At 33.3% G+C, this 23,418-nt stretch overlaps 2 protein-coding genes across 2 annotated transcripts; one reads left to right on the plus strand and one right to left on the minus strand.

Moving 5' to 3' along the window:
• Nucleotides 1–4,440: 4,440 nt before the first annotated feature.
• Nucleotides 4,441–11,944, plus strand: LOC7476291 (peroxisomal fatty acid beta-oxidation multifunctional protein AIM1). Its single transcript, XM_024590271.2, has 18 exons — nucleotides 4,441–4,621; nucleotides 4,710–4,781; nucleotides 4,984–5,046; nucleotides 5,177–5,233; nucleotides 5,377–5,444; nucleotides 5,539–5,620; nucleotides 5,744–5,799; nucleotides 6,481–6,783; nucleotides 7,041–7,127; nucleotides 7,851–8,025; nucleotides 8,318–8,439; nucleotides 8,674–8,837; nucleotides 9,420–9,674; nucleotides 10,117–10,238; nucleotides 10,360–10,481; nucleotides 10,643–10,791; nucleotides 11,220–11,358; nucleotides 11,500–11,944. Exons 1-18 carry the CDS (start codon nucleotides 4,528–4,530, stop codon nucleotides 11,542–11,544), a joined length of 2,175 nt encoding a protein of 724 aa, XP_024446039.1. The 5' UTR covers nucleotides 4,441–4,527; the 3' UTR covers nucleotides 11,545–11,944.
• Nucleotides 11,945–14,425: 2,481 nt separating this feature from the next.
• LOC7458773 (protein tesmin/TSO1-like CXC 5) lies at nucleotides 14,426–23,196 on the minus strand. Its single transcript, XM_024590665.2, is given in 10 exon segments — nucleotides 14,426–15,062; nucleotides 15,745–16,056; nucleotides 16,059–16,163; nucleotides 18,843–18,937; nucleotides 19,012–19,115; nucleotides 19,450–19,809; nucleotides 20,759–20,936; nucleotides 21,491–21,598; nucleotides 22,306–22,719; nucleotides 22,848–23,196. Coding segments are annotated over 9 exon segments (1,812 nt in total). The 5' UTR covers nucleotides 22,608–22,719; nucleotides 22,848–23,196; the 3' UTR covers nucleotides 14,426–14,814.
• Between the last annotated feature and the right edge of the window lie 222 nt (nucleotides 23,197–23,418).

Below are 23,418 nucleotides of genomic sequence, written 5' to 3' on the forward strand. Positions count from 1 at the left end.
TTAATGATTTTCAAGAAAAGATTCATGTATAGCTAATTCTTCCTTGTTTTTTACTAAAAGTTTGCTTTGGAAAAAAAACATGATTTATTTTTATTTATGCTAATATTTGTTTTAAGAAAAAACTTAAGATCAACTTTCAATTAAAAAGTAACAAATATGCCTTCATAAATTTTATGAGATACTATAAGAAAAAACTAAATCAAAAATTAATTTTAAGAAAATTGTATAAACAATAAAAAAATACAAAAAATATATTTTTTTATTATTTAATATTCATGAGAAAATATTTTTTAGGTTATGCATCTTTAGCTTATATTGATACTGATATCATAAAATATTTAATAACATTCGAAAAGTATGATGGTAATAAGATATCTTTTAAAAACATTAATTTAATCATTTGATTTTAATAGAAATTAATCTTTTAATTTAAAAAATATAAAGAAATAAAGAAAAGAAACAAAAACAAAATAAAATTGGCCATGGCTAGACAATTTATGCTACAAAGCCTTAACAAGCTAAGTCCTCGTGCCTACCTTTCCTCTTTCCAGAAAACTACAGCAAACAACACATTGTCCATCCACAATTTTAATTATGTTTGTCTAAAAAACCAAGGATATTATGCCCCTTTAAATTTAACATTTTCAATTTTTTTTATCTAATATCCTAGCAACTTCCATCAACTTATATTATTCACAAAAAAATATTGCTTTTATGCGTGTCATTTGACCTTGTGAGTGTGACATTTAATCTATAAAAAATAATTGTGGCACGCTCAAATATAGTTTTATTTCTAGATATTTAATTTTTGCATATTTGGTCCATATAGTTTTTTATTTTTATATTTCGATTCTAAACTTTATTCTTATTATGTTTCAGTTTTTAAACGTTGAAAGAGAAAAGAAAAGATCACTGAAAAAATAGAAAGAGAAAGTAGGGTTGACTAAACATATTTTCATCATGAAAAAAATTGATTTTAATATTAATAGATTCATCTTATAAAGTGAATTTTTTATAGAGACAATTTAAAAGTTTTATCTTGTTAAAAAAGTAGTTCGAAGCTTTAAATATTTATTTGGTTGAATTTTTAGTTTTTGACTGATTGCATGATGTTTTGGGTTCAAAATGGGTTTACTTAGATTACTATAATGTTTTTTATTATTATTATTTCTTCAAGTTAACACAAGTTAAAAAAAAAACATCTTGTTAAAAAAATAGTTCGAAGCTTTAAATATTTTTTATTTGGTTGAATTTTTAGTTTTTGACTGATTGCATGATGTTTTGGAGTTCAAAATAGGTTTACTTAGATTACTATAATGTTTTTTTTTAATTATTATTTCTTCAAGTCAACACAAGTTAAAAAAAAAAAAGTTTTCAAGATCCAATAACTAAGACCCAACTTTTCATCCAACTAATAAATTGAAATTGAACCGGATGATAACATGTTAAATGTCTATTTTAGTTAAAAATAATTATGGAGTTTCATTAAAAAAAAAATGCTAGTTTTCAGACTCATTAAAAGGTTTTTTTGGAGTTATAAATAGGGTTGTAGAGGTTCTTAGATTTTTTTTTTAATGAAATTAATTTTAAAAAATAAATTTATTTGTGTTCAAATATCTCGAAACCTGATTTTTCAACCACCTTCAATGGCTATGATTTGTTGTAGTGGAGGACACATCGTCTATCATTTTTAATAAAACATCAAGCGAACTTGATTCTTTTCAAGGGAATTAGGTAAGCGAGCCTAACCTTCTAAGGCCAAGTACTCTTGGGGTTTTTTTACAGGCCAGACATGTAGGCTTGACAGTGTACCTTTAAAAACACCGAACTTCTCTTGACCTTTTTTTCTTTTAATTTTTTTCTTTTTTAAAATAAAATTATCTTAAAATAAACAATTACAATGATGTATACAAAATTACTCAATTATGCCACATTTTTTAAATAAAATTAAAGATATTTAGGGTTATATTTGCAATGTTTTTTAATAATTGTACATGTAGAATATTTAAAAAATACTACGCACATGAATATTTAATTAAATAAATATGTTTTTTTTATTGTCAATGTTTTATATTCTTTCCTTGAATTAATTTTTTTCAATAAAATTGTGTGAAAATAATCAAGACATTATTTTTTTATTAGAAGTTTTTATATGAAAGACCATGTTTTTGATAAAGAAAGATATTTTTTATGAAAAAATAATAAATGAATAACAAAAAGGGATTTTTGGAAAAGAAACATATTTTTTCTCTTAAATTTAAATCAAATAAATATTTATTTTAGTTGCTTTATGTTTTTATATATAAAAAAAACCATGCTATTGACACAAAAGCCATTGCTTTGTTAAATAAAAAAACGCACAAATAAAAAAAAAACAGAGAATATTGATTGGAAATGTTAAAAATATTTTGTTTTTATCAATATGATATGTGGTTACAATCAACCTATTATAAATAAGAGTATAACTAAACAATTATAAAAATAAATTATAATATTCAATTATTCAAGATTCATGATGATATTAGTGCTTGATTTTTTTCATAATTAGTGATTGTATTAATAGACTCCTATCCAAAATATATTTTCTTGATTTGTTTACTCATGAAAAAATATGTTTTTTATTTAAAAATTTAAATCATTAAAATTATTTCAATATCTTTAAAATCACCATAAAATCAAATAAAAAATAATTTCACAAATATGCCAGAATGGATGATTCTCGTTCTGGGATGGAAAAACTAAATTGCCTATAACATATCATCACATGGGTTGCAACTTGCAAGAATTCGCTAGCACCTAAATATTCTAATCCCAAGCTTTATTTTTTAATCATAACGTGAGTGCAAGACTTAGTATTTAAGTTTTTTTTTTTTTTGGTCTTTAAAAATATTCTTTACGAAAGCTATATTTTAATATAAAATAATCTATTTTTCTTAATGCTACCTAATAACAACCGTATCTGCTACATACTTATTAATATTAACGTTGACCAGGTTGAGACAAAATTACGGTAAGTAAGGGTTGGGACGGTTGTCTGATAGCCAATACTTTCATAGTCATATATCAATCCATTTGCTTCTCTTACCAAACTTTCCAACCAATTATTATCTCAGTTTCATCAAATATCAAACGTAGATGATTACTCCTCCAGCGCCACCAACCTTTGGGCCCCACCGGGCACTTTTGTCGTACCGAGAAATTCATTTTGATGTGCTTAATCACCGGTACAAACTTATGTTATTTTAATAAAAAAAATTAAATTATATTTGGATTGATTAAAAAATAACTTAATCGGTAAAAATATAGAGGGATTTAAAATAAGATTTTTTTTAATAAATATTGAGTATTGATTTGATTTAGGTCAGTTAAAGTTATTCTATTAATTCACATACTAAATTATAAAATCATGATAATCTTATAGAATATTAAATAAAATAAATTAAAAGATTTAATTTCTAATAAAATTTATATTAAATGATAAAATTTTAAAAAAATTAATTAAAAATTAATTTAAAAATTTATCCGAGTCAATCTACTAAATTTATAACCTGAATCATTATAAAAATAAAAAAAAACAAAAACAACTTAATTGCCGAACCTTAATCGAGTCATAAGATATGGTGATAGCCTTGGTTGGTCCCTGTACTATTGTTATAATGTTAATCTAGCCCTTTATCAATCTGATTTTCATTAATATGATCTTTCTATCCATTCCCGCGAGGTAATGAGTCCCACCTTCCATAAAATGGTCCGCTTGTCGTTAATTTTTTTTGTTTGAAGTGTAGTTGTGGTTATTTTTTAAAGTATTTTTTGTATTAAAATATATTAAAATGATATTTTTTTTATTTTTTAAAAATTATTTTTAAGATCAACACATTAAAACGATTCAAAATATATAAAAAAATTATTTTTTTTATATAAAAGAAATTTATGTAAAAACTCTAATAAAATCGGAAAGAGCTGTTTTTTAATGATTAAAAAATTGGTTGAGAAAGTTAAAACTAATTAAGCTTATTTATAAAACCAACAATTTTATTAATATTAACAAAAATCATAAAACACATAAATAATTATTGCAAATTTAACATATTACTAAGCTAAAACAATAGATTAAAAGAAGAAATATCAATTATAAAGTGATTTTTATTTTTAAAATTAAAAACACTTTTATAAAAAGAAATAATACATTAAAAAATCCATCACTTTTACCTGTGACCAAATAAACACAATGAAAATAATATAAATTTTACTAACTTGTAAATGGTTATACAACCTTAGCGCGAAACGGTTAGTATTAGAAAAAGTCATTGAGTCCAGGGCTTACATTAACAGATTAAAAGATTGGGACTGGATTAAAACAATAAAAATAATATAAGGACTAATCTAGTATTTAACCATTCATGTTTATCTATAAAAGAGTGAGAGAGAAAGGTGGCACTCAAACAATTATTTCCTTTACTTTCTGCAAGCAAGTAGTAACAACCGATCTAGAGAGAGAGAGAGAGAGAGAGAGTGAGAGAGAGAGTCATGGCTAAGCCTCACGTCACCATGGAGGTTGGAAACGACGGCGTTGCTGTGGTGACCCTTATCAATCCTCCTGTCAACGCCTTAGCTATTCCAAGTAAATATCTCCTCCTTCCTTTATCTGTTCTAACTATAAATTTGAGGATTTTTTGTGATTGATTGTGTTGAGTTTGGCGGTGATGCAGTCATTGCGGGATTGAAAGAGAAGTTTGATGAAGCCACCCGGAGAAATGACGTCAAGGCTCTAGTTCTTACTGGTAATTTATTTTATAATACTGACTGACTATTTATAGATTTAATTGTTTTGGAAGATAAAGGATTAATAACGAATTGCGTAAACAAAATTATCTGATTATTTCATTTTATCTTTTTTGTTGGAGGTTTGGTTTAAGTATATACTCATTTCTTCTTCTTTTTTTTTCCTTAATTTTAATTCTATTTATTTTTTTCTTGTTGAAGGCAAGGGTGGAAGGTTTTCCGGTGGATTTGACATCAATGTTTTCCAGAAAGTTCATGCGACAGGTATATTTATGCCTGTTTTTATAATAATTTCATGTACTATCGAGGTTTTTTTTTAAAAAAATTTCAAATTACTTCGTTTTTTTTTTTATTTGAGTGTTTGCGGATATGATTTTATTTTGTGGCTTGACAGGAGATATTTCATTGATGCCTGATGTATCTGTTGAGCTTGTGGTCAACACTATTGAAGGTATTTATCCGACTTTAACCCTCAGAGTCTTTTTTCATTCATTTTGAATATTTAAATGAGAATACGGCAAGTTTCTTACAAGGAATGCGGTGTTTGTATTTATTTGTTTGATTGATTTTTTTTTTGTTCTTTCACAACTATAGATTGTAAAAAACCTGTTGTTGCTGCCGTGGAAGGACTAGCACTTGGAGGGGGCTTGGAATTGGCAATGGTTTGTGTTTTCTATTATGAAGCAGCATTTAAAGAACTTTGTTTTGATTATCATCATCTTTTCCCATTTGATCATCTAAATTATCTTCATGAAGGGATGCCATGCGCGTATTGCTGCTCCAAAAACTCAACTTGGTTTGCCAGAGCTGACACTTGGAGTTATTCCTGGATTTGGAGGTCTGGCTACTTTTCTATGTAGAACTTGAATGCATCGACATGAACACATGCTTTCAAGTTCAGCTGTGTATTTTTTTTTACCACAATGGACTAAACATGTGAAACCCTGTTTAATTTTTTAAGGTACACAACGTCTTCCAAGGCTTTTGGGGCTGTCGAAGGCCATTGAAATTATGCTGGTAAATCCTCTATTAATTTATGCTTGAAAACCTGTTAAATGAATCTTGAGATTATGGTATTCCTTTTAGGTGGAGAAAGATTGAGAAAAAAAACCAACCTTTGAGCTGTTGTTTAGACCTGGTTTCCCCTTCTATTAATGTTCACATTGGAAGTTAAATTTAATAGCCTTTCACTTTAGAAGGTTTTCATTAATTTTTGGGCTCGTTCTTACTGGAGAATTCCAGGTAATCCAGTTCTTTGGGTTTTAGGGATGAGGTCGCACTTCATATTTTTTTATAAGAAAACTTATACCTGGGAAAGGTAAATTGAAGAACTAATTTTTCCTGAATTGTTAGCTGTTAGCCTGTGAGAGAGTTTTAAACAAGTTATATGTAAAAATCACCATTATAACATTTTTTTATTCCCAGTGATGGGAAAGTGAATAAGCAAATTTTGTTTAATTTACCTGGCTTGCTGTGTATGTTAAATAAAATGACAGACCTCAATAAAGTTACAAAACTTCAAACTGCTTAATATTAAGTCGGGGAAAGATGACCAAAGCTTAATTTCATCCTTTGGAACTTGATGGTTTGCTATGTTCAACAGTTTTCAGAAATGCTTATTCAATATATTATTTTCTTTATCATATGGAACTATATCTTCTTTGCATGCTCATTCAACATATTTTCAACCCTCTGCAGTTATCCAAACCAATCATGTCTGAAGAGGGGAAGAAGCTAGGTCTAATTGATGCTATTGTGCCTTCTCAAGAACTGCTGAAAGTATCTCGACAATGGGCTTTAGACATCTCAGAGAGGCGCAAACCATGGCTGCGTTCTCTTCATAGGACAGACAAAATTGGCTCGCTGTCTGAAGCACGTGAGGTACTGAAAGCTGCTAGACAACAAGCGAAGAAAATTGCCCCAAATGTGCCGCAGCATCAAGCATTGCTTGATGTAATGGAGGAAGGCATCATTCATGGAGGATATAATGGTGTTCTAAAGGTACTTTTGAGTTCAGGATTTGCTGTTTGTAGATATAGATGTGAAGTCTTCATTAGAGAACAAAATGCTTTTGCTTTTAGTGGTTTGTGGCTGTTTTTCTCTGGAACGTGGCCTTTTTATTAAGTTTTTATTTGAGGTGTTAGCTTGTGCTGTAATTGACCTTTGTTATTTGTACTGTACTTAGACTGACAAGAACGTGTCATTTCATAAAAAAGTGGGATCTGTCCATGCACATTCTAACGGAGTTGTTGTTGCAGGAGGCAAAAGTCTTCAAGGAGTTAGTTTTGACAGAAACTTCAAAAGGTCTTGTGCATGTCTTTTTTGCCCAGCGTATGACGTCAAAGGTACACCATATGAATCAAGGTCTACAAGATTTTAATAATTTATGAAAATCAACGGATTCATCATATTAAAGTGTTTGTGGATACTCTAAAGATTTTCAGATGTGATCCAACATAAATTCACAATTTGAATTGTTTGCTTTTTGTGTTTTTTTTTTTTGGTAAGTGCTTTCTTTGTGTTGTCCCAGAAAATATTTAATTCTCTTTCTTATTCTAAAAACATCTTTTGATTTTTCCTCCACTTAAAGGGAAAATCTAGGTTGCAAGGGAATGAAATTGCTCGATATGATCAAGCTTGTGATTGTGAAATACTTGAGGTGCTAGCATATAGATTTCTATTGATGCATCCTGTCACCACTAAGGGATTGTTCTAGTAGATTTCTCTTCATTTGGGGGCTTATTCATAAGAACATGCTTGGTTTAAGAATTATTTATATAATTGTAACCTTATCAATACTCTGTTCTTAAGTAGTTTAGATAACATTGCATGTTCATAGATTTTAAAAACATTCTTGCAGTACATAACATCTGAATTTTATGTTTGTTCTCCATTCTGTTCTTGTTCTCGCTTCACAGGAGTCTCATGTCTACTGCTCTCTCTCTCTCTCTCTCTCTCTCGCTATGTATATTTTTTTTATTCTTGAAGTGAACTTATTGATATGCTCAAATAAGCAATCAGTATATCCAATTTCTTTCTTTCAATCTCATCATTGTTAACTTGGACAGATACCTAAAGTCACTGATGTTGGGCTCAAACCACGACATATAAAGAAAGTTGCTGTTATTGGTGGTGGTCTAATGGGTTCTGGCATAGCTACTGCTTTAATTGTGAGCAACATACACGTTGTTCTTAAAGAAATCAACTCTGAATATCTTCAGAAGGGAACAAAAACAATAGAAGGTACACAAATGTGACTGACATTGACCATTAAATTATTGATTTAGTGCTATCAGGTCTCCATCTTTGAAGGACTTCATATAAATAAAAAATGAGAATAGCCTCAGCCACTTTTTAGGGATGGCCAGTGTCGAAAATTTACCTTTTCCCTTTTGAATTCAAATCCTTCAAACTGAATATTTGAGTTGAGTTTGGTCAAATGTTTTCCAGAATATGAAAACTACTCTGATATGTATTACTCTTGTTTTGTGTTCTATGGTTAAAAAAACTCATAACTTGTTATTTCACTTCACAGCAAATGTTCGAAGCTTAGTGACAAGAGGAAAGTTGACACGGGATAAGGCAGATAAAGCCCTCTCAATGCTCAAAGGTGCATTGGACTACTCAGACTTCAAAGATGTGGATATGGTCATAGAGGTGAGCAGAGCTTGCCGTCCCTTATGACTATGAAATCTTGAAATTTTGGTTATATTTTGGAATCTGCCATTGGAATGGGGTGATTGCTTACTTTGAATTTGATCTGTCCACACTTGAGATTGTTTATTCACAAATTGATTCTCTTCAGTATATTACTGTTCAATGACATTGGGATGGATTTCCATAGTTACGGTCTCTTTAAAAGCCATTTGAAATAGCTTCTTTGATTTGCAGGCAGTAATTGAAAGTGTTCCTTTGAAACAAAAAATTTTCAGTGAGATTGAAAAAATCTGTCCTCCTCACTGCATTTTGGCGACAAATACATCTACCATTGACCTCAACTTGGTTGGAGAAAAGACCAGCTCTCAAGATCGCATTATTGGTGCCCACTTTTTCAGGTTATACTCATTTTGATTTTCTCACTCTTTATCATTATGTTAGCCATCCAGAAATCAATAGAAAACATGTGAAGGTTTTTTTTTTTTTTTTCTATTTTTCTTAAACTTATCTCCCACTTTATATGAACTCTTGGTTGTTTGATTACTGAAATTGTGAAAATATCACACCCCGTACCCATCTATTTAGTACAAGGAGCAGCTGCATGCTGAGGGTTTTGTAACACCATTGGGCTTTGTTTGTGTTATATGATGTTTTGGAATTTCACCCAATTCTAAAAAAACAATGACGTGACTAGTTTGTGGCAGTTTGCCTTTTAGGTTTTGTAAAAGTGAAGACATAAAAGAAGAGAGGATTATTGAATAGAAGTTATAGAACTACTGTTCCTATGTCTTTGTTTCTTTAGGAGAATATATGATATGAAAGGATACCAAATGACTCTTTTATTGGTGCCATGGTGCTCTATGACATTGGATAATCCATTTAAATTTCTCTTTTATTGTTATGTCAACTATTTTAAAGCATATTTTTTTACCGCAATGGTTTACTTATATGTTATCTCTGACATGTTCTTTTATGGACAGTCCTGCTCACATAATGCCTCTTCTGGAGATTGTACGGACTGAGAAGACTTCTGCCCAAGCAATTCTTGATCTCATGACCGTTGGTAAAACCATAAAGAAAGTTCCAGTTGTTGTGGGTAACTGCACTGGCTTTGCAGTCAATCGAGCATTCTTCCCATACACCCAAAGCGCACTGATTTTGGTTCATTTAGGAGTGGACGTGTTCAGGATTGACAAGCTGATCAGCAGTTTTGGCCTCCCAATGGGTCCTTACCAGTAATGTTTTTATCCTCTAACGTTTTAGTTTGCATTTGCATCACTTTTTTTCTTTTTGAAGGATGATTTAAAACATGCATTTTTGTCACAGTCAATTGCATAAACGTAAAGTCTTCCAGATCTAATGCTTTAATGGGTAGAGATTCATAACAAACCCTTATCAACCGTAAAACCAATTGATTTGAATTTAAAATTCAGAAAAAAAGTACCACCATTATTCATTTTTTATAAAATATTGGTAGCTGGTGAAGTCTCCTTTGGCGTGTAGTATTTGTGCATTCATACATCGTTGAAATCATATTTTGTCTGCCAATATCAGGACTACCTTTTGCATCAATGTCTTAAAAGAGTTGTCTCTAAATGTGTTCAAGTGCATTAACTTTTAGGGTACTTTAAATAGGTGATCATAATTTTTTGCACTGCTCCATGGTTACTCTTGCAGGCTTCAGGATTTATCTGGATATGGAGTTGCCCTTGCAGTTGGGAAAGAATTTGCTAATGCATTCCCTGATCGTACATTCCAGTCTCCATTAATTGATCTTCTAGTAAAAAGTGGAAGAAATGGTAATAAAATATTTGTATAGATTTATATTGGCATTCAAATGACATTTGCTTCTATATATTGTGGTGATGCTTTGCTTTGTAATCTTGTGTCGGGGGTTCATACTCTCTTTTGGCATTTCAGGTAAAACCAATGGAAAAGGATACTACATATATGAGAAAGGAAGCAAGCCAAGGCCTGATCCATCAGTCCTACCAATTATTGAGGAGTCGAGACGGCTCGCAAATATTATGCCTAATGGAAAGGTACTTTTATTGCGATGAAAACTGCCATTATGTTGAGATTCTATAGTAGTATGTTTTAAGATGATATTGAGAACGCACTAGTGCTGGAGACAATGTCACAAGTACATATTCGGTTGCTTAGCTGAATACTTGCTAATCTACTTTACTGAATTATGTGGCAGCCTATAAATATCACCGACAAAGAGATAGTGGAGATGGTTCTCTTTCCAGTGGTGAATGAGGCATGCCGTGTTCTGGATGAGGGCGTTGTGGTTCGAGCTTCGGACCTCGACACCGCATCTGTTCTCGGAATGAGCTTCCCATCTTATCGGTGAGTACATGTCCAATTTTCAAGTTTTTGCCCTTGTTTAGTAGCTCTTCCAAGAGTAATCTTACTGAACAGATTCCCAGGAGGGGAATACAGGCTCGAGGGTTGCCACCCTTGATTGCTCCCCAAAATATTTTTTATTATCAACAGAACCCTTAATTGCTCTATATTATTTCATATCCATCCTATTTAGTTCTTTGTCGGCCATTACATCATTCTAGTTCATACGCTGCAGTGATGCCTTATAGTCAGCAAGAAGATGAGTTGCAAGTCCTTGTTTTTTGCATTAATGCACCCGTTCATGTTAAAATCCTTTTTCTAATATCTTACAGAATCCACGTGCAAGTTTTTTATTGGACATCGACTGCCCATTCTTTTTCGGATAAACCTGGCGCACTTGTATCTAATGGCAAGTGTTTTTTATTTGGCAGTGGTGGCATCGTCTTTTGGGCTGACCTGGTTGGGCCTAAACATGTATATGATAGCCTGAAGAAATGGTCTCAAAGATTTGGCGATTTCTACAAACCATCGAAGTTCTTGGAAGAAAGAGCAACAGGAGGCATACCATTGGTAAGGGCCCTGTCATCTTTTCTTCTTCTTCTATTTATGCATTTATTTACCCTCAAGTGCATTACTTGTCAAAACGACCATGGAGATGTACACGACATTAGTTGTAAAGGACCGCTGACAACCTCTCGCTCTTCCCTGCAGAGTGCGCCTGCTTCATCGTCTTCAGGGTCAAGGTCACGCATGTAGTCTACAGTTCTATGTTGAGTGGTTAGCCCAGACGTCAAGCATAATTTCATCAAGAGTAATAAATTAAATGCTCTATTACCTTCCCCCCTCCCCTGTAAGCAGAAATCCGGAAGGCAATAGAATTTCTTTCAAGAAACTGTTCATGTTGTCAGTTGGTAATCGTTTTGGAACTCCTCGTGGATGGATGGTTGAATAAAGTGATTGTATTTCTATGGATAAACGACGCGTTGTATGGTCAAAATCCTTTGTTCTTGATTTTCCAATTCCACGCTTGTTTATACGGCCAAGATTATCACGAGTCACAAACGCCTACGTTTTGATCCTGGACAAATGTAATATGTAAGAATTTCATTTATAGCTGCTGCATCTTTAAATAATATTCGACTTTCTTGTGTATTAATGCCTGGGCATTATTTTTCTTATAATTCTTCACTCGAACAAAAATAAAAATAATATGCAATAATGGTATTTAAGCCATCACAAATGTGAGATCTATACCGGAAAAGAAAAAAGAAGAGCACAGCCGATACTGGCTCCAAGTAGCTGACATAGAGTTAACTCTAATGTGAATGGGGGTGGGAGGAGAGAGTTAATAAACATGCAATTAACGTGAAAAGTGCCAAATATCTCTCTTATCAGTGGCCTCGAATTTCTAAAGCCCAAGTTCATGGATCTCTTTTCCCTTCTTCCTCGAGTTTCAGCAATTATTTCAAAACGTAAGAATGCGAAGATTAGGCTAACTATCATCATGTTTCAGCACACAAAAATAAAATAAAATGAATATGATGGTATTTTAAATGTACTTTTTAACATAAAAAAAATCACAATCATAAATTTAAAAATTTATACATGTATTTAATTTAAAGAATTATTTGTGCAACTAAAATAAATTAGAAAAATCGATTACTAATTAGCCAAACTCGTGATATAGATTGTAAACTCGATCAAGTTCAATATTATTTTTTTTATGATTTTTTATTTAATGATATGATAAAAAAACATTAGCAAAACTAGAAACACAATAAATATTAAGGTGTTTGTTTGAAATCGTGATAAACTTACAAATATTAAACCGAAACAAATTACATTATTCTACTAAAAATCAATAAAATATTAAACAATAAAATTAAAAATAAATAATAAAATTCAAGTATGAAGGATAAAATTGAGAAATGAGAAAAACAAAAAAAAGATAAAAAAAATAAAAATAAAAGTCAAGGCATGCGGGCTCGCGTCTCTGAGTTTATTTATTATTTTTTTGTTTTTTATGGGGCGGACTATATTTTTTAAAAACAATAGCAAGCAATGCGGATTCCAACAATAAAGGTTACTAGAATGTCGGGGCAGGAATGTTTCACACCTAAAAATCTATTTTCAAGCATTTTTTTATACCAAAAACCTTCCTAGAGACCCAAATAAACTCATTATGCCACCAAATAATCCAAAATACAATTCAAAAACAACAAATCAACTCGAAACCTGCAAACATAGTGAGATCATATCTATTTTTTCATGATATTTGAAAGTGAAATAATACCTTAAAAGACCTCTTCTCATCAAATGACCACTTGCAAATATTCTATCAAGTTTTGTTAATTCTATGCTAACATGTTCCTTAAGTTCAAGTTTCATGTGTCCAACATGTTAGACATGTCATATTTTAACACAAAATCAAGAAAGATTATAAAAAAAAGAAGCCAAAATAGAAAAGAAATAAGGGGAAAAGAAAAATAAAAAAGAAAGAAAGAAAACACTATCAAGATTTTTGGGGATAAAGTCCGCCCAACCTTTTTTCTCTCTCTGTTTTTTTAAAAGAGGCAGGGTTTCAATAAATAACATATTGCTTGATTTGCTCACCTAAGCAGCCAGGCCAAATCATTTGCTCAGCTGGGTAGATGATCTTTTACATCGTGAGAAACTAGAGCTCTGTGACCTATCAGATTCAATGTTTTTGCTTGACAATAGCATTATCTTTTCTTTTTTTCTTAAGAAGTCGACGCTGACATGATCGATGTGTTGCAGGACCAGTTTGTGTAGTCTGTTGGCGAGGGTGTCCAGTGCATGTTGTGCTTAGTTGCTGCTAAAAAACTAGTGTTGTTTTTGTTGGAGCTGATCCAGCTGTTTTTTTTTTTTTTAATCCAGAATTTGAGATCTTTTTTCTAAGCCATGCTTAGCCTTCTCGTGTCCAAAGTCCAAACCATGCAGATCCAGTCATGAATCTAAAAAAAGAGTTAAGCTGCAGTGTCACTAGAACAAAACTATTTCCATCTTCAACACTTGTACAGGACAATTGCCCATGAAAAAGAAATGTTACTCGAGCATTCAGATCTGGTTCTGTTTTTTAAAACAAGGGAACATCATCGGCAACCAATTTGATGCCAAAATCATATCCAGGGCCACAGCATAGCACTGGCAATAAATCTAGTTATCAGCTAGTGTATAATCATTGAAAACGCAGCTCATAGCTTAGGGAAGAGAATTTGTTGAAAATCGGAGTAAAATATAGAAAAGTTGAGATCCAATGTATATAGAAAATATACATTCATATGCATACTTCTTTATGGCCTATATTGACACGAGCTTAGCATACCTTGGCTGATTGGCTGCGAAATTTCACAATTTCAGGGTTTAGGCCAAATTTATCAGTATTTTGCCCCCGGTGTGTCTAACTTGTGTGCAGCATCAGCAAGTGCCAAAAGTAGAATCACAGACGAGAAACAATGCTACCAATTGACAAAGGCAAATTTATCAAATTTAATGTATTGACAAAGGCAACTCCATCTACCTAGGTATTGAATGTAGCTTCTAGATTGCAAAGACAATCAGCAAGTAGGAACAGTATCATTACACAATTAATAAAAGAATTTCTGCAGGCAATTCATGGGTCAAACTTGAAATTTCATATTCCATGAGAACTCGTTAAATTGCTCTTTGTTTTTAACAATGTGAAAAGAACAAGAAAATTCCTAGTATCTAAAGATACAATCTATGATGGTAACTGCAAGTAATAATATTAAACCATATCCTGTGCAATTGTAAGGCTCAGAAATTTACACCAGTTGAATTATGGTTGAAGCAGAAACACTACTATGTGATATATTAATTACGTCAGAAATAAATTCATTCCTGGTCAGTTCCAACACCAAGGCCCAATACTACGTAGAGACTGCATCAGCATCGAAGCCAGAATGGGCATTGTAGCAGTATTATAGAAATTCTGTAGCATACCTCGGGCCAGTCTTCAGAGCTGAAATATCCTTGCAGTTCTTTTCAAGACTTCAGTTTGTTATCTCCATTTTGTGGGAGGCCTGGGATTTTTTGAAGATCACTGCCAGAGGTGGAAACTATAGAAGTAACCATCTGGGTTGGTTTGGCAGTTGGTGGAACAACTTTAACAACCCCGTTGCTAAAGGGCCCTCGTTGACTCCCAGTTCCAGTTCTGGTATTTGCTATACCATTGCTGAGTGGATCTTTTTGATTCCCCAACTCAGTTCTGGCTAATGATGAACACTTTGTTTCTGTTGAAATTTAAATCTTGTCATTATTTCACTATTCAGAATAGCGTAGATCACAACAACTGAGAATTTGAAATCCATGTCACCTTACAATGGAGCAACTAAAGACAGCCCTTGCAAGTTGCAATAAGAAAACTTAAAACAATCACAATTGATTGAGCGGAAAATGAGAATCATGCAACAAGTGGTATATGTAATTACAGTAGCTGATTGTAGTTAATGCACATACACAAGAGTACACTCCAATGGTTTGATCTTCCTGTTCCAACTATGGAGTCCTCAGTTCAAATTTCAAAGCCAACGAAGAATGATTGTATGGGGTGGAAGAGGGCTATTTCCCAGTGTGTAACCCTAGGACCAATGTGCCTCCTAACGTAGAAATTCTAGTAAATGCAACTTTCTGGTTGCAAAGAGATAATTCATCTAGCATTCGCTATTAGAAAACAACTATTTCCAACTTCAATTAGGGCAATATAATGCCAAACTACACAAACAAAAGGAGTTAAAAAGCAATGTTTGTTTGAGGGAAAAAGTTTAATAAAATTGGCATGTTGGCAATGCATATTAGGACATACTAGTCTCTTATCATTAAACGTGAGTTTATCATCTCAAAATACCAGACCTGGCAGTTTCCATTTCTAGAACCATTAGTGTAAAAAATTGGAGAAAGGAAAGAGAAACTTGCCTTTTATTTCCCCGAATGTGATGAGCCTATTAAGGCAATCTCGAAACTTCGTTAAAACAATTCTTTCTTGCTCTGCATGAGCCTCTGCCATGCCTTGTCCACAAGGCAGCTGTGAAGAAGTGTTGCAGCCATGGCCCATCAACCCACTGGGGGAAGCAGCAGCCATAAGCATCGTATCTTGTTCATCGCACATCAATTCCAAGGTCCCAGGAGACATTGGTCTTCCTTTTGGCATATCAGCACCATCCGAGCTGGAATCATCAGGACCTACTTTATCAGCATGGTTTGCACTAGAACAATCATTAGCAACAATTTATCAGCATCGGATTCCTTGTGGCTCTGCAACCTTTCTTGAGTAGATGAAGCAAGCAAAGTTTCTCTTTGATCTTCTACTCGCTTTTCCATTGAATTTCTTTGGTCTGGGCATACAAAAATATTAAAGGAGGCCCATTCATTAGATATTGTTTGTAGTACTCACATTTTATTTTTATTTTTTTAACATTTAAATAATGAAAAGGAACGCCCTTTTGTCAGATCAGATATAGTTCTATTCAATTCACTCTTTATTTTTGGAGAAAAGGAAAGGCTACAGAGCATAAAAATATTTACAATGGATAAGTAGTTGGGCGTCTTCTTATATCTATTTAGTTAGCGGTGCTTGGTATACCATAAAAAAATTGCAAATAGTAACAAATATGAAGCTGACTTCTTGTCACATGGTGGAGGAAATGTGATATATCACATAAAGTCCCCGCCCTCTTCCTCTAGCAAACAAACTTCTTGAAAATCTCAGACAGAGGTTTATATATCACAAGCTAACCCTGAGAGCATAGTCAGCTCAGAGTGAAAAAGCAAACCAAACTGGACATAGAAATGATAGATAATCTAATCAGTTCAGAAAATATGCAGTCAAAAGAAACTAAGCTGGCATGGCTGCAAGCATCTCAGAAAGCTCTTGGAGGCCAAGAAGGGATGCAGAATGGGAATGACACTTATTACATGGAATATCAAGAGGAATGCAGACATGGAAGATGATATTTTGTTGCAAGTGGATAATGGAGACCCCTGTATGAAAATGAGGGGGTTCTAGTTTTAAAGAGAGCAAGATCCAGGAAGTTATATCACTGACTTGTTAGAGAAAGCTCAGAAAGCTAAAAACATGAGGCATTTCTATATTTCTTTTCTGCACTTATCCTTTTAAGAAATAAAGAGCAGACACTCAATGTTTAAATTCTGAAGGGTAGGACTATCTCCATATTCCCCAGTTTAGTGGGACTATCAATCTCATAACAAATTTCCTTTCCTCTTCCCAAACCAAGAAGCAAAAACCATCTTCTGGAACCTAGTAAGCTTCCTCTCTTCCCAAGCCAGCTCAGTTCGACATTGATGCAAATCATGAACTCTCAAATCTCAATAGCTTCATAGAGAAGGAAACATGTACCGAATGCTTAAATTTATATCATATTGATGTTTTTGGAATGACTAAATTATTCGTATAAAACTTCACATAAGCCTCACAATGATAAAATGCTTTCGCTTGTTCCACAATACATGTAAGCATTGTTGTCAAAATCGTGAATTGACTCGTAAAATCATACAATTTTACAAGTCAACATGTATCTAACGTGCAAAATCGAACTAAAAACTCGAAAACCAATAAAATCAGGCTTGATTCGTGGAAAATCGGTAAACCCGATCCGATTTTACGAGTTTACTAAATTTGTAATATGAATCAAGTCAGGTCTGAATTTGAGCTTAAAATGTTTGCTAACCAGTTTTACGAGATTGAACATATCTCTCAAACCGTCGGATCAAGCTGAGATTTTACAGGGAAAAACTGGACACATGAAACTATATTGTGATAAATTTTCAGGTCAAATGGAGTTCGGGAACATATTATTTCAGAGGGTCGAAATTACTAAACGAATCTTGTCAAATTTACCAAACTAGAACTTAGTGTACTGTTTGGGATATATTGGAGCAACAAGTGGAATGTTGTTAGAATTCAAGTTGAGCTGGAAACTAGACATCCCAAGCTTTCCAACCATATATGGTAGGCCCAGTAATTCATCCAGACGAAAGAGAATGTGTTTGAAATCAAGATTAAAATCTGCCAAGAATGTGCGAAAATTGAAGATTCAGGCTACATGAAGGAATTTTAGCATAAAGACTTTGTTTTTATTATCCTATTTTATTTATTTATTTAAAGTTGAATAATTATTTTTATTTTGGGTTTGTTATAGCACATTAGACATTGTCTAGGGATTTATTTCATTATTAAACTTATGTTAGTTAATTAGTAATTTAGGCTCATTAGCTTGCAATCCAAAAGGGGTCCATCGAGACTTGTTGTGATGGGAACAACCAAGTTGTCATCAGGTTCTTATGTACTTTCTACCATTCAATGATTCTCCTATGTATTGGGAAGTTTTGTTTTGAGACTGTATTTCTCCATGTCATTAATTTCTTAATTCATACTATCTATCTCTCTCATTTTATTTAGATCACTCATTGATTATAATGTTGATGACTCTCTTCATCAAATTTTAATGTAATTTAATTTCTTGGCTGAAATTGTCGATATATAATTAGTTAAAAAAACTTACTTACGATTTTACGATCCGAGTTTACATTGTATTTTCCATGTCATGTCAAAAAAATGTTTTTGACAACCTTGCATGTAAGTAATGCACAGTACAGGTACCCATGGATACTACAATTAGGGAGTTGTAGGATCATCATGAAACCCATTCCTTGTCCAATTAACTTTCTTTCTAGTAATGCATATAAGCAACTGGCATATCCAAACTCACCCATGCAAATGTTCTGCATTCTACACTTAGCAAACGTCAACCAAATTAAGGCATGCACTTGTTAGAACAAGTCAGGAGTTGGAAAACATGATCAAGAGTTCTAATAGATAAACCATGAGAAACAATTTTGAGCGATTCTGATATTTTCATCAAAGATATATGGCCATAGGCAGTCATTCGGCATGCAAATGAAGAGATGCAATATAGAAGCATAATGAAAAGTTGTGCTTAAACATTCTGAACCAGGAAAAACTTTTTTTTGGACATATACGAGCATCGTTATACCTGAAAACGTCTTGGCAGCTTCTCCGGACAGAACCACCAAAACTGAGCAAAGTTCTTTTAAGTCTTGTGGTTGGATGATGTCTGCCAAGAGAGACCTGCAATCATGACATGAAGGTTAGTTTTGAAGACAAGAAAATTGGTAATGTTTTCATGAAGATAGCCACTATACCTGTATGTGATTTTTGAAGGGCCCAATGTTATAGCATTACCGGCACGAGCAATGGGATTGGAGGGCAATGAAGAGGAGGGTGCAGGAGGCCTGGTATGGCTTCCCTGATGAACACAAAAATCACACAGTAACACTGTCATGTGTTGTGAAACCAGACCCAAATAAGATGATGTGGTAATAAATCAACGGATCTAACAAACAGCAATGTGGATGTACTTTGCAAATGTGAACCATGACTCAAAGATACAGAAGACTGACAGAAGCAAGTTTTATGATTATGTCTTTCTTCTTCTTTCTGATTTGACTCTACAAATACTAGCTTATTTTATGCATCAAATTGTAAACAGCTAAGATCAGGTAGCTTTAAAAAATCTTAGTTGCAATAAAAAAAATTATCTTTGAAACCAAATTAAACAAATATGCTAAGAGGACATTTACCTGTTGAAAATGTCCAAGCCTGTCAAATGATTGATCCTTGACTGTATGCCCAAAGAAAAGCTCCTGACCTTTTCTCTTCCTAGATACTGGAGGGGAAGCATAACCAGATGATCCAATAGCCCCTGTTATTGCAGCATTCGCAGCCTGTTGAATATATGCCATGTTGTTGCCGTGGTCACCATGAAAGAGTGCCTGTCTCTCTTCACTTCCTTCAAAGTTCTTGCAGTCCATGCATTTACAATTTTCAGAACAAAGAATATTGGCTTGGAAGCATTCACAGTACTTTTTGAGACATCCAGATTTCTTGCAGTGGCATCCCTTATTGTGCTTTACAAACACCAATCCGTCCCCAGTTTCTTCCTGCAATTGTTTCCAACAATTTCATATGATGGTCAACAACACCAGTAAACAGTGTTATCTCATAAAAAAAAAGAACTCAATTGAATTCCAAGCAAAGGTAATTCCTTTAAATTCAACAGTAACAAGCAAGAAGAAATTAATTATTACCTATGTGTCTATCATAATGGTGTTGTGCTAATTTTCTAAATGAATAAATTCCACATACATAAAAGAAACTCCACGTTACAAAGTTCAGCATATGAGGATTTATTTCAGATAAAATTCATAGGAAAAAGATTTGATATCTACTGAATATTTTGATAGAAGAAAATTTTATTAATAATGAAAAAAGAACAGAATAACAAAATAAAGAATAAGCCATCCATTGAAATGGAGAATGGGAAACGAAGAGAGAGAATATAAGATCCCTACAATCTCTTCCAATGTCAAGAGCCCTTCTGTCTCTTCTAATTTCAAAATTTGAACCCCCAATTATTTTCCCACTGTCCATTGATTATTTGGTATTACATACAGAAAATGTCATTCAAGGCAAAAGGAAAATGATAAAAGGAATATTATTTTGTTATTATTGAAAATCATATCACATCTCAAGTAGTGGTAACACTTTCATGCACAAGCAAGGGAAAAAGACAACCACCACTCAAAATCTTCACAATAAAAAATACAACCTAACTATAACTTCAGACAAAAAAATTATCATTTAAATTCCATCAAAAAAGGGGAAAGAGCTCTGGTTCCAAAAAGAAGAGAGGAAAAACAAAGGTAAAGAAATTGCTATACATGACAAAGACTCCCTTGTGAAGTGAATGTTGAGAATACCATAACAATTGTTCCTATTTTTTGAACTAAATTAAAACAAAAAGAAACAACATCATGATTTGATATTGGTTAATAAACTTCATAAAAGCATTCAGCTGAAAAGCAGTCTACATAGGCATAACCAACATACCCGACTATCCCGTGTTCCATGTGGGCTGCTCGCAATTTTTGGCCTGAATGCATTTGGATTACGCTCTAAAGTAGCTTCAACAGCTTCCCGCCTGGCAGCTTCATTTTCAACATTGTTATAACAATTAACACAATTGCACCCATCACAGTATGTTCCAGAGGCAAAACACTCACAGTAACTGCTCCAGACATGAAAAAAATTATATATCAGCAAATATCTTGTACCAACCACTGCAGAACAAGAATTGACATAAAATTCCCAGAAAACCAGGAAAGTCAAAGCAAACCCGAAACCCATTATACAGAATGCTAGGATATCGTGCAACTGAAACACAGAAAGCAGGCACCGTATGTTTAAAATGATTTAAGCAAGCTTCCTAGGCATTGTTTAAATGTATGAAAATCATTTCAAGCATATGGAATGAGACGAGCAGTATCAGACCTTCAGTGTTGCACTTAAAACGTGCACTTCCTGGATATAAGAGTGGAAAAGGAATTCAATTGTTTCTTTTTATGTTGAAATAAAACCCTATAACAAATCGACACATGTAACTCCATTTTTAAAATTCTTAAATAGAAAAGCCAACAAGCACTAAATCCTACGACCAAATTAAGTAGTACCAAAATGTATTTGAATTAAATTTCATCACAAAAGAAACAGTAAAGCTGACTCTAAAGCATAACTCAATATCATCACACTGATGAAACATTACCATGACGATGATGTACTTACAGCTTTAAGCACCGTGAGTGTTTACAGTTACACTGTCTTTGCTTCTTTGGAGTACCATCTTTCAATTCAGTATTCGGTATTGGTATTGATTTTGGTGATTCTGGTTTCCTGAACATGGGGGGGAGCAGTCTTAGACTCTTAGGAAAGAAATAAATGGATGAATATTTGGAAGAATGTCATAATGGCAAACTAATTGTGTGTCTTGATCAATGCAGAGTTTCAAACAATGAAAACAGTTGCAAAGTAACTAATTTCGTGTCTGTCTCTACCAAAACTTCTCTAAACTTCATGTTTAGGGCAATTATTCACCAAATGCATCTCAGTTTGAAAATAAACACACCAAAATATCTTCATCAATAGGAAAGGGAAAACAACTACCCTAGTGAGGAATCACATTTACAAGACTGTCTCTTTTTTTCATTATTCAAAGGGAAAAAAGAGTTCCTTTCTTTTAAGAAAACTAAGCAAGCAAATTGTCTCCTTGGAAAAATTTTTGAAAACCTCCACAAAAATGGAAAATTTTTATGGTTTCTAATTCATTACCAACAAATGAAAAAAAAAATGAAAAATCCAAAATTGAATTGATGAGAGAAAGAGCAGTGATAAGAACCCTCCAAAATTAGCAAATATGAAAACTTTGCAAGTCCAAAATCAAAACTTTCAAACAAAAATTTCAATTAAGCCCACAGATTGGTAAAATTCCATAATCAATTATTCCAAGAAAATTGCAAATTTAGTAACCTACACAGCAAAAGCTACACATACCATCTCAGAAAGCAATTTTTTCTTTTCAAAAATTACAAATTGTAACTTACACAGCCCTGGCTGGCTGCTGCTGCTGCTGCGTCTGCTGTTGCGGTACCACTTGAATCTCAGCCACCTGTGGCTGCAGTTGCAGTTGGGATTGTGGGTGGGGCTGGGGCTGGCTCTGCGCAGCCGCCGGGGAAACCAAGAGAGGCGGCTTCTGCAGTGGCGACGGCTGCGATTGAGTATGGTCAGGAAGTACACCCTGTGTAAAATCGAGCTGTCTGGCTAGCTTCTTGGTCTGAAAATATGCATTCTCCGATTGTTGCTGCTGCTTTTTTGGAGGGAATTCACTTCCCTCACTTTCCCCCATCTTAATTCAATTTTTCCCCCAAATCACCCCTTCCCAGATTCTTTAACAAAAAAAAAATGAATCCACAGAATTTCCCTCTCAATAATTACACAAATTCGAAAAATCCTCAAAACTTCAGATCCAAAAACATGAAAATAAATAATCCAGAAAACACAATTACTTAACAAATGTGAAATTAATCAGCTCAAAATAAATCCCAACAGGAAATTTAAACCAAAACTGGACAAAAAAGAGAATTACTGATAACTTTGATCCAAAACCGAAGAGCGGGGGGGCTAGAGAGAGAACGAAAAGGCGCGGTTTTGAGTGTAATTATTATATATAAAAAAAAGTAACTGTAGGTTAGCAAAGGAGTGTTTTTGTTTTGTGCTCTGCTTTTGTTTTCTGTTTTGGTTTGGCTGGCGGTGTTGTTTTGCTCTTCTTCTTCTCCTTCTTCTCTCGTTTCGAGTGTCTCTCCTCCCTCTCTCTCAAGTGATTTTGAAATTCAATTTTCTTCTTTATTCAATGGTTGGATTTCCGTTTTGTTTCTAATCTGACGGTTTTCTTGAATTCCATGATCTGACGGTCATATTTCATAGATAGAGAATCAGGTATCGTTGTTTCGCCGTTTGATTAACTATCCTCTAAAACTTCAACATTAATGGTGTGACTCCATTTGTCTAATGGGATAGTGTACACTGTGGTGCAGGGTGCGAAGAATTTACAAGTCCCAACCCACGGATTCATGCCACGTAGGGAAAAGGTTAGTTGGCAACGTGTTATTGGATGGTTGGGTTATGAGTTAAAAGAGGAGGGAATTTTTTTAGTGGGT

Source organism: Populus trichocarpa, chromosome 18, assembly GCF_000002775.5.
Source record: "Populus trichocarpa isolate Nisqually-1 chromosome 18, P.trichocarpa_v4.1, whole genome shotgun sequence".
Lineage (NCBI taxonomy): Eukaryota > Viridiplantae > Streptophyta > Magnoliopsida > Malpighiales > Salicaceae > Populus > Populus trichocarpa.

Coding starts and splice junctions, on each gene's coding strand:
- LOC7476291 (XM_024590271.2), top strand. CDS start 4,528: ATGGCTAAGCCTCACGTCACCATGGAGGTTGGAAACGACGGCGTTGCT. Junction 4,782..4,983: donor CAAGGCTCTAGTTCTTACTG/GTAATTTATTTT, acceptor TTCTTGTTGAAG/GCAAGGGTGGAAGGTTTTCC. Junction 5,234..5,376: donor TGTGGTCAACACTATTGAAG/GTATTTATCCGA, acceptor TCACAACTATAG/ATTGTAAAAAACCTGTTGTT.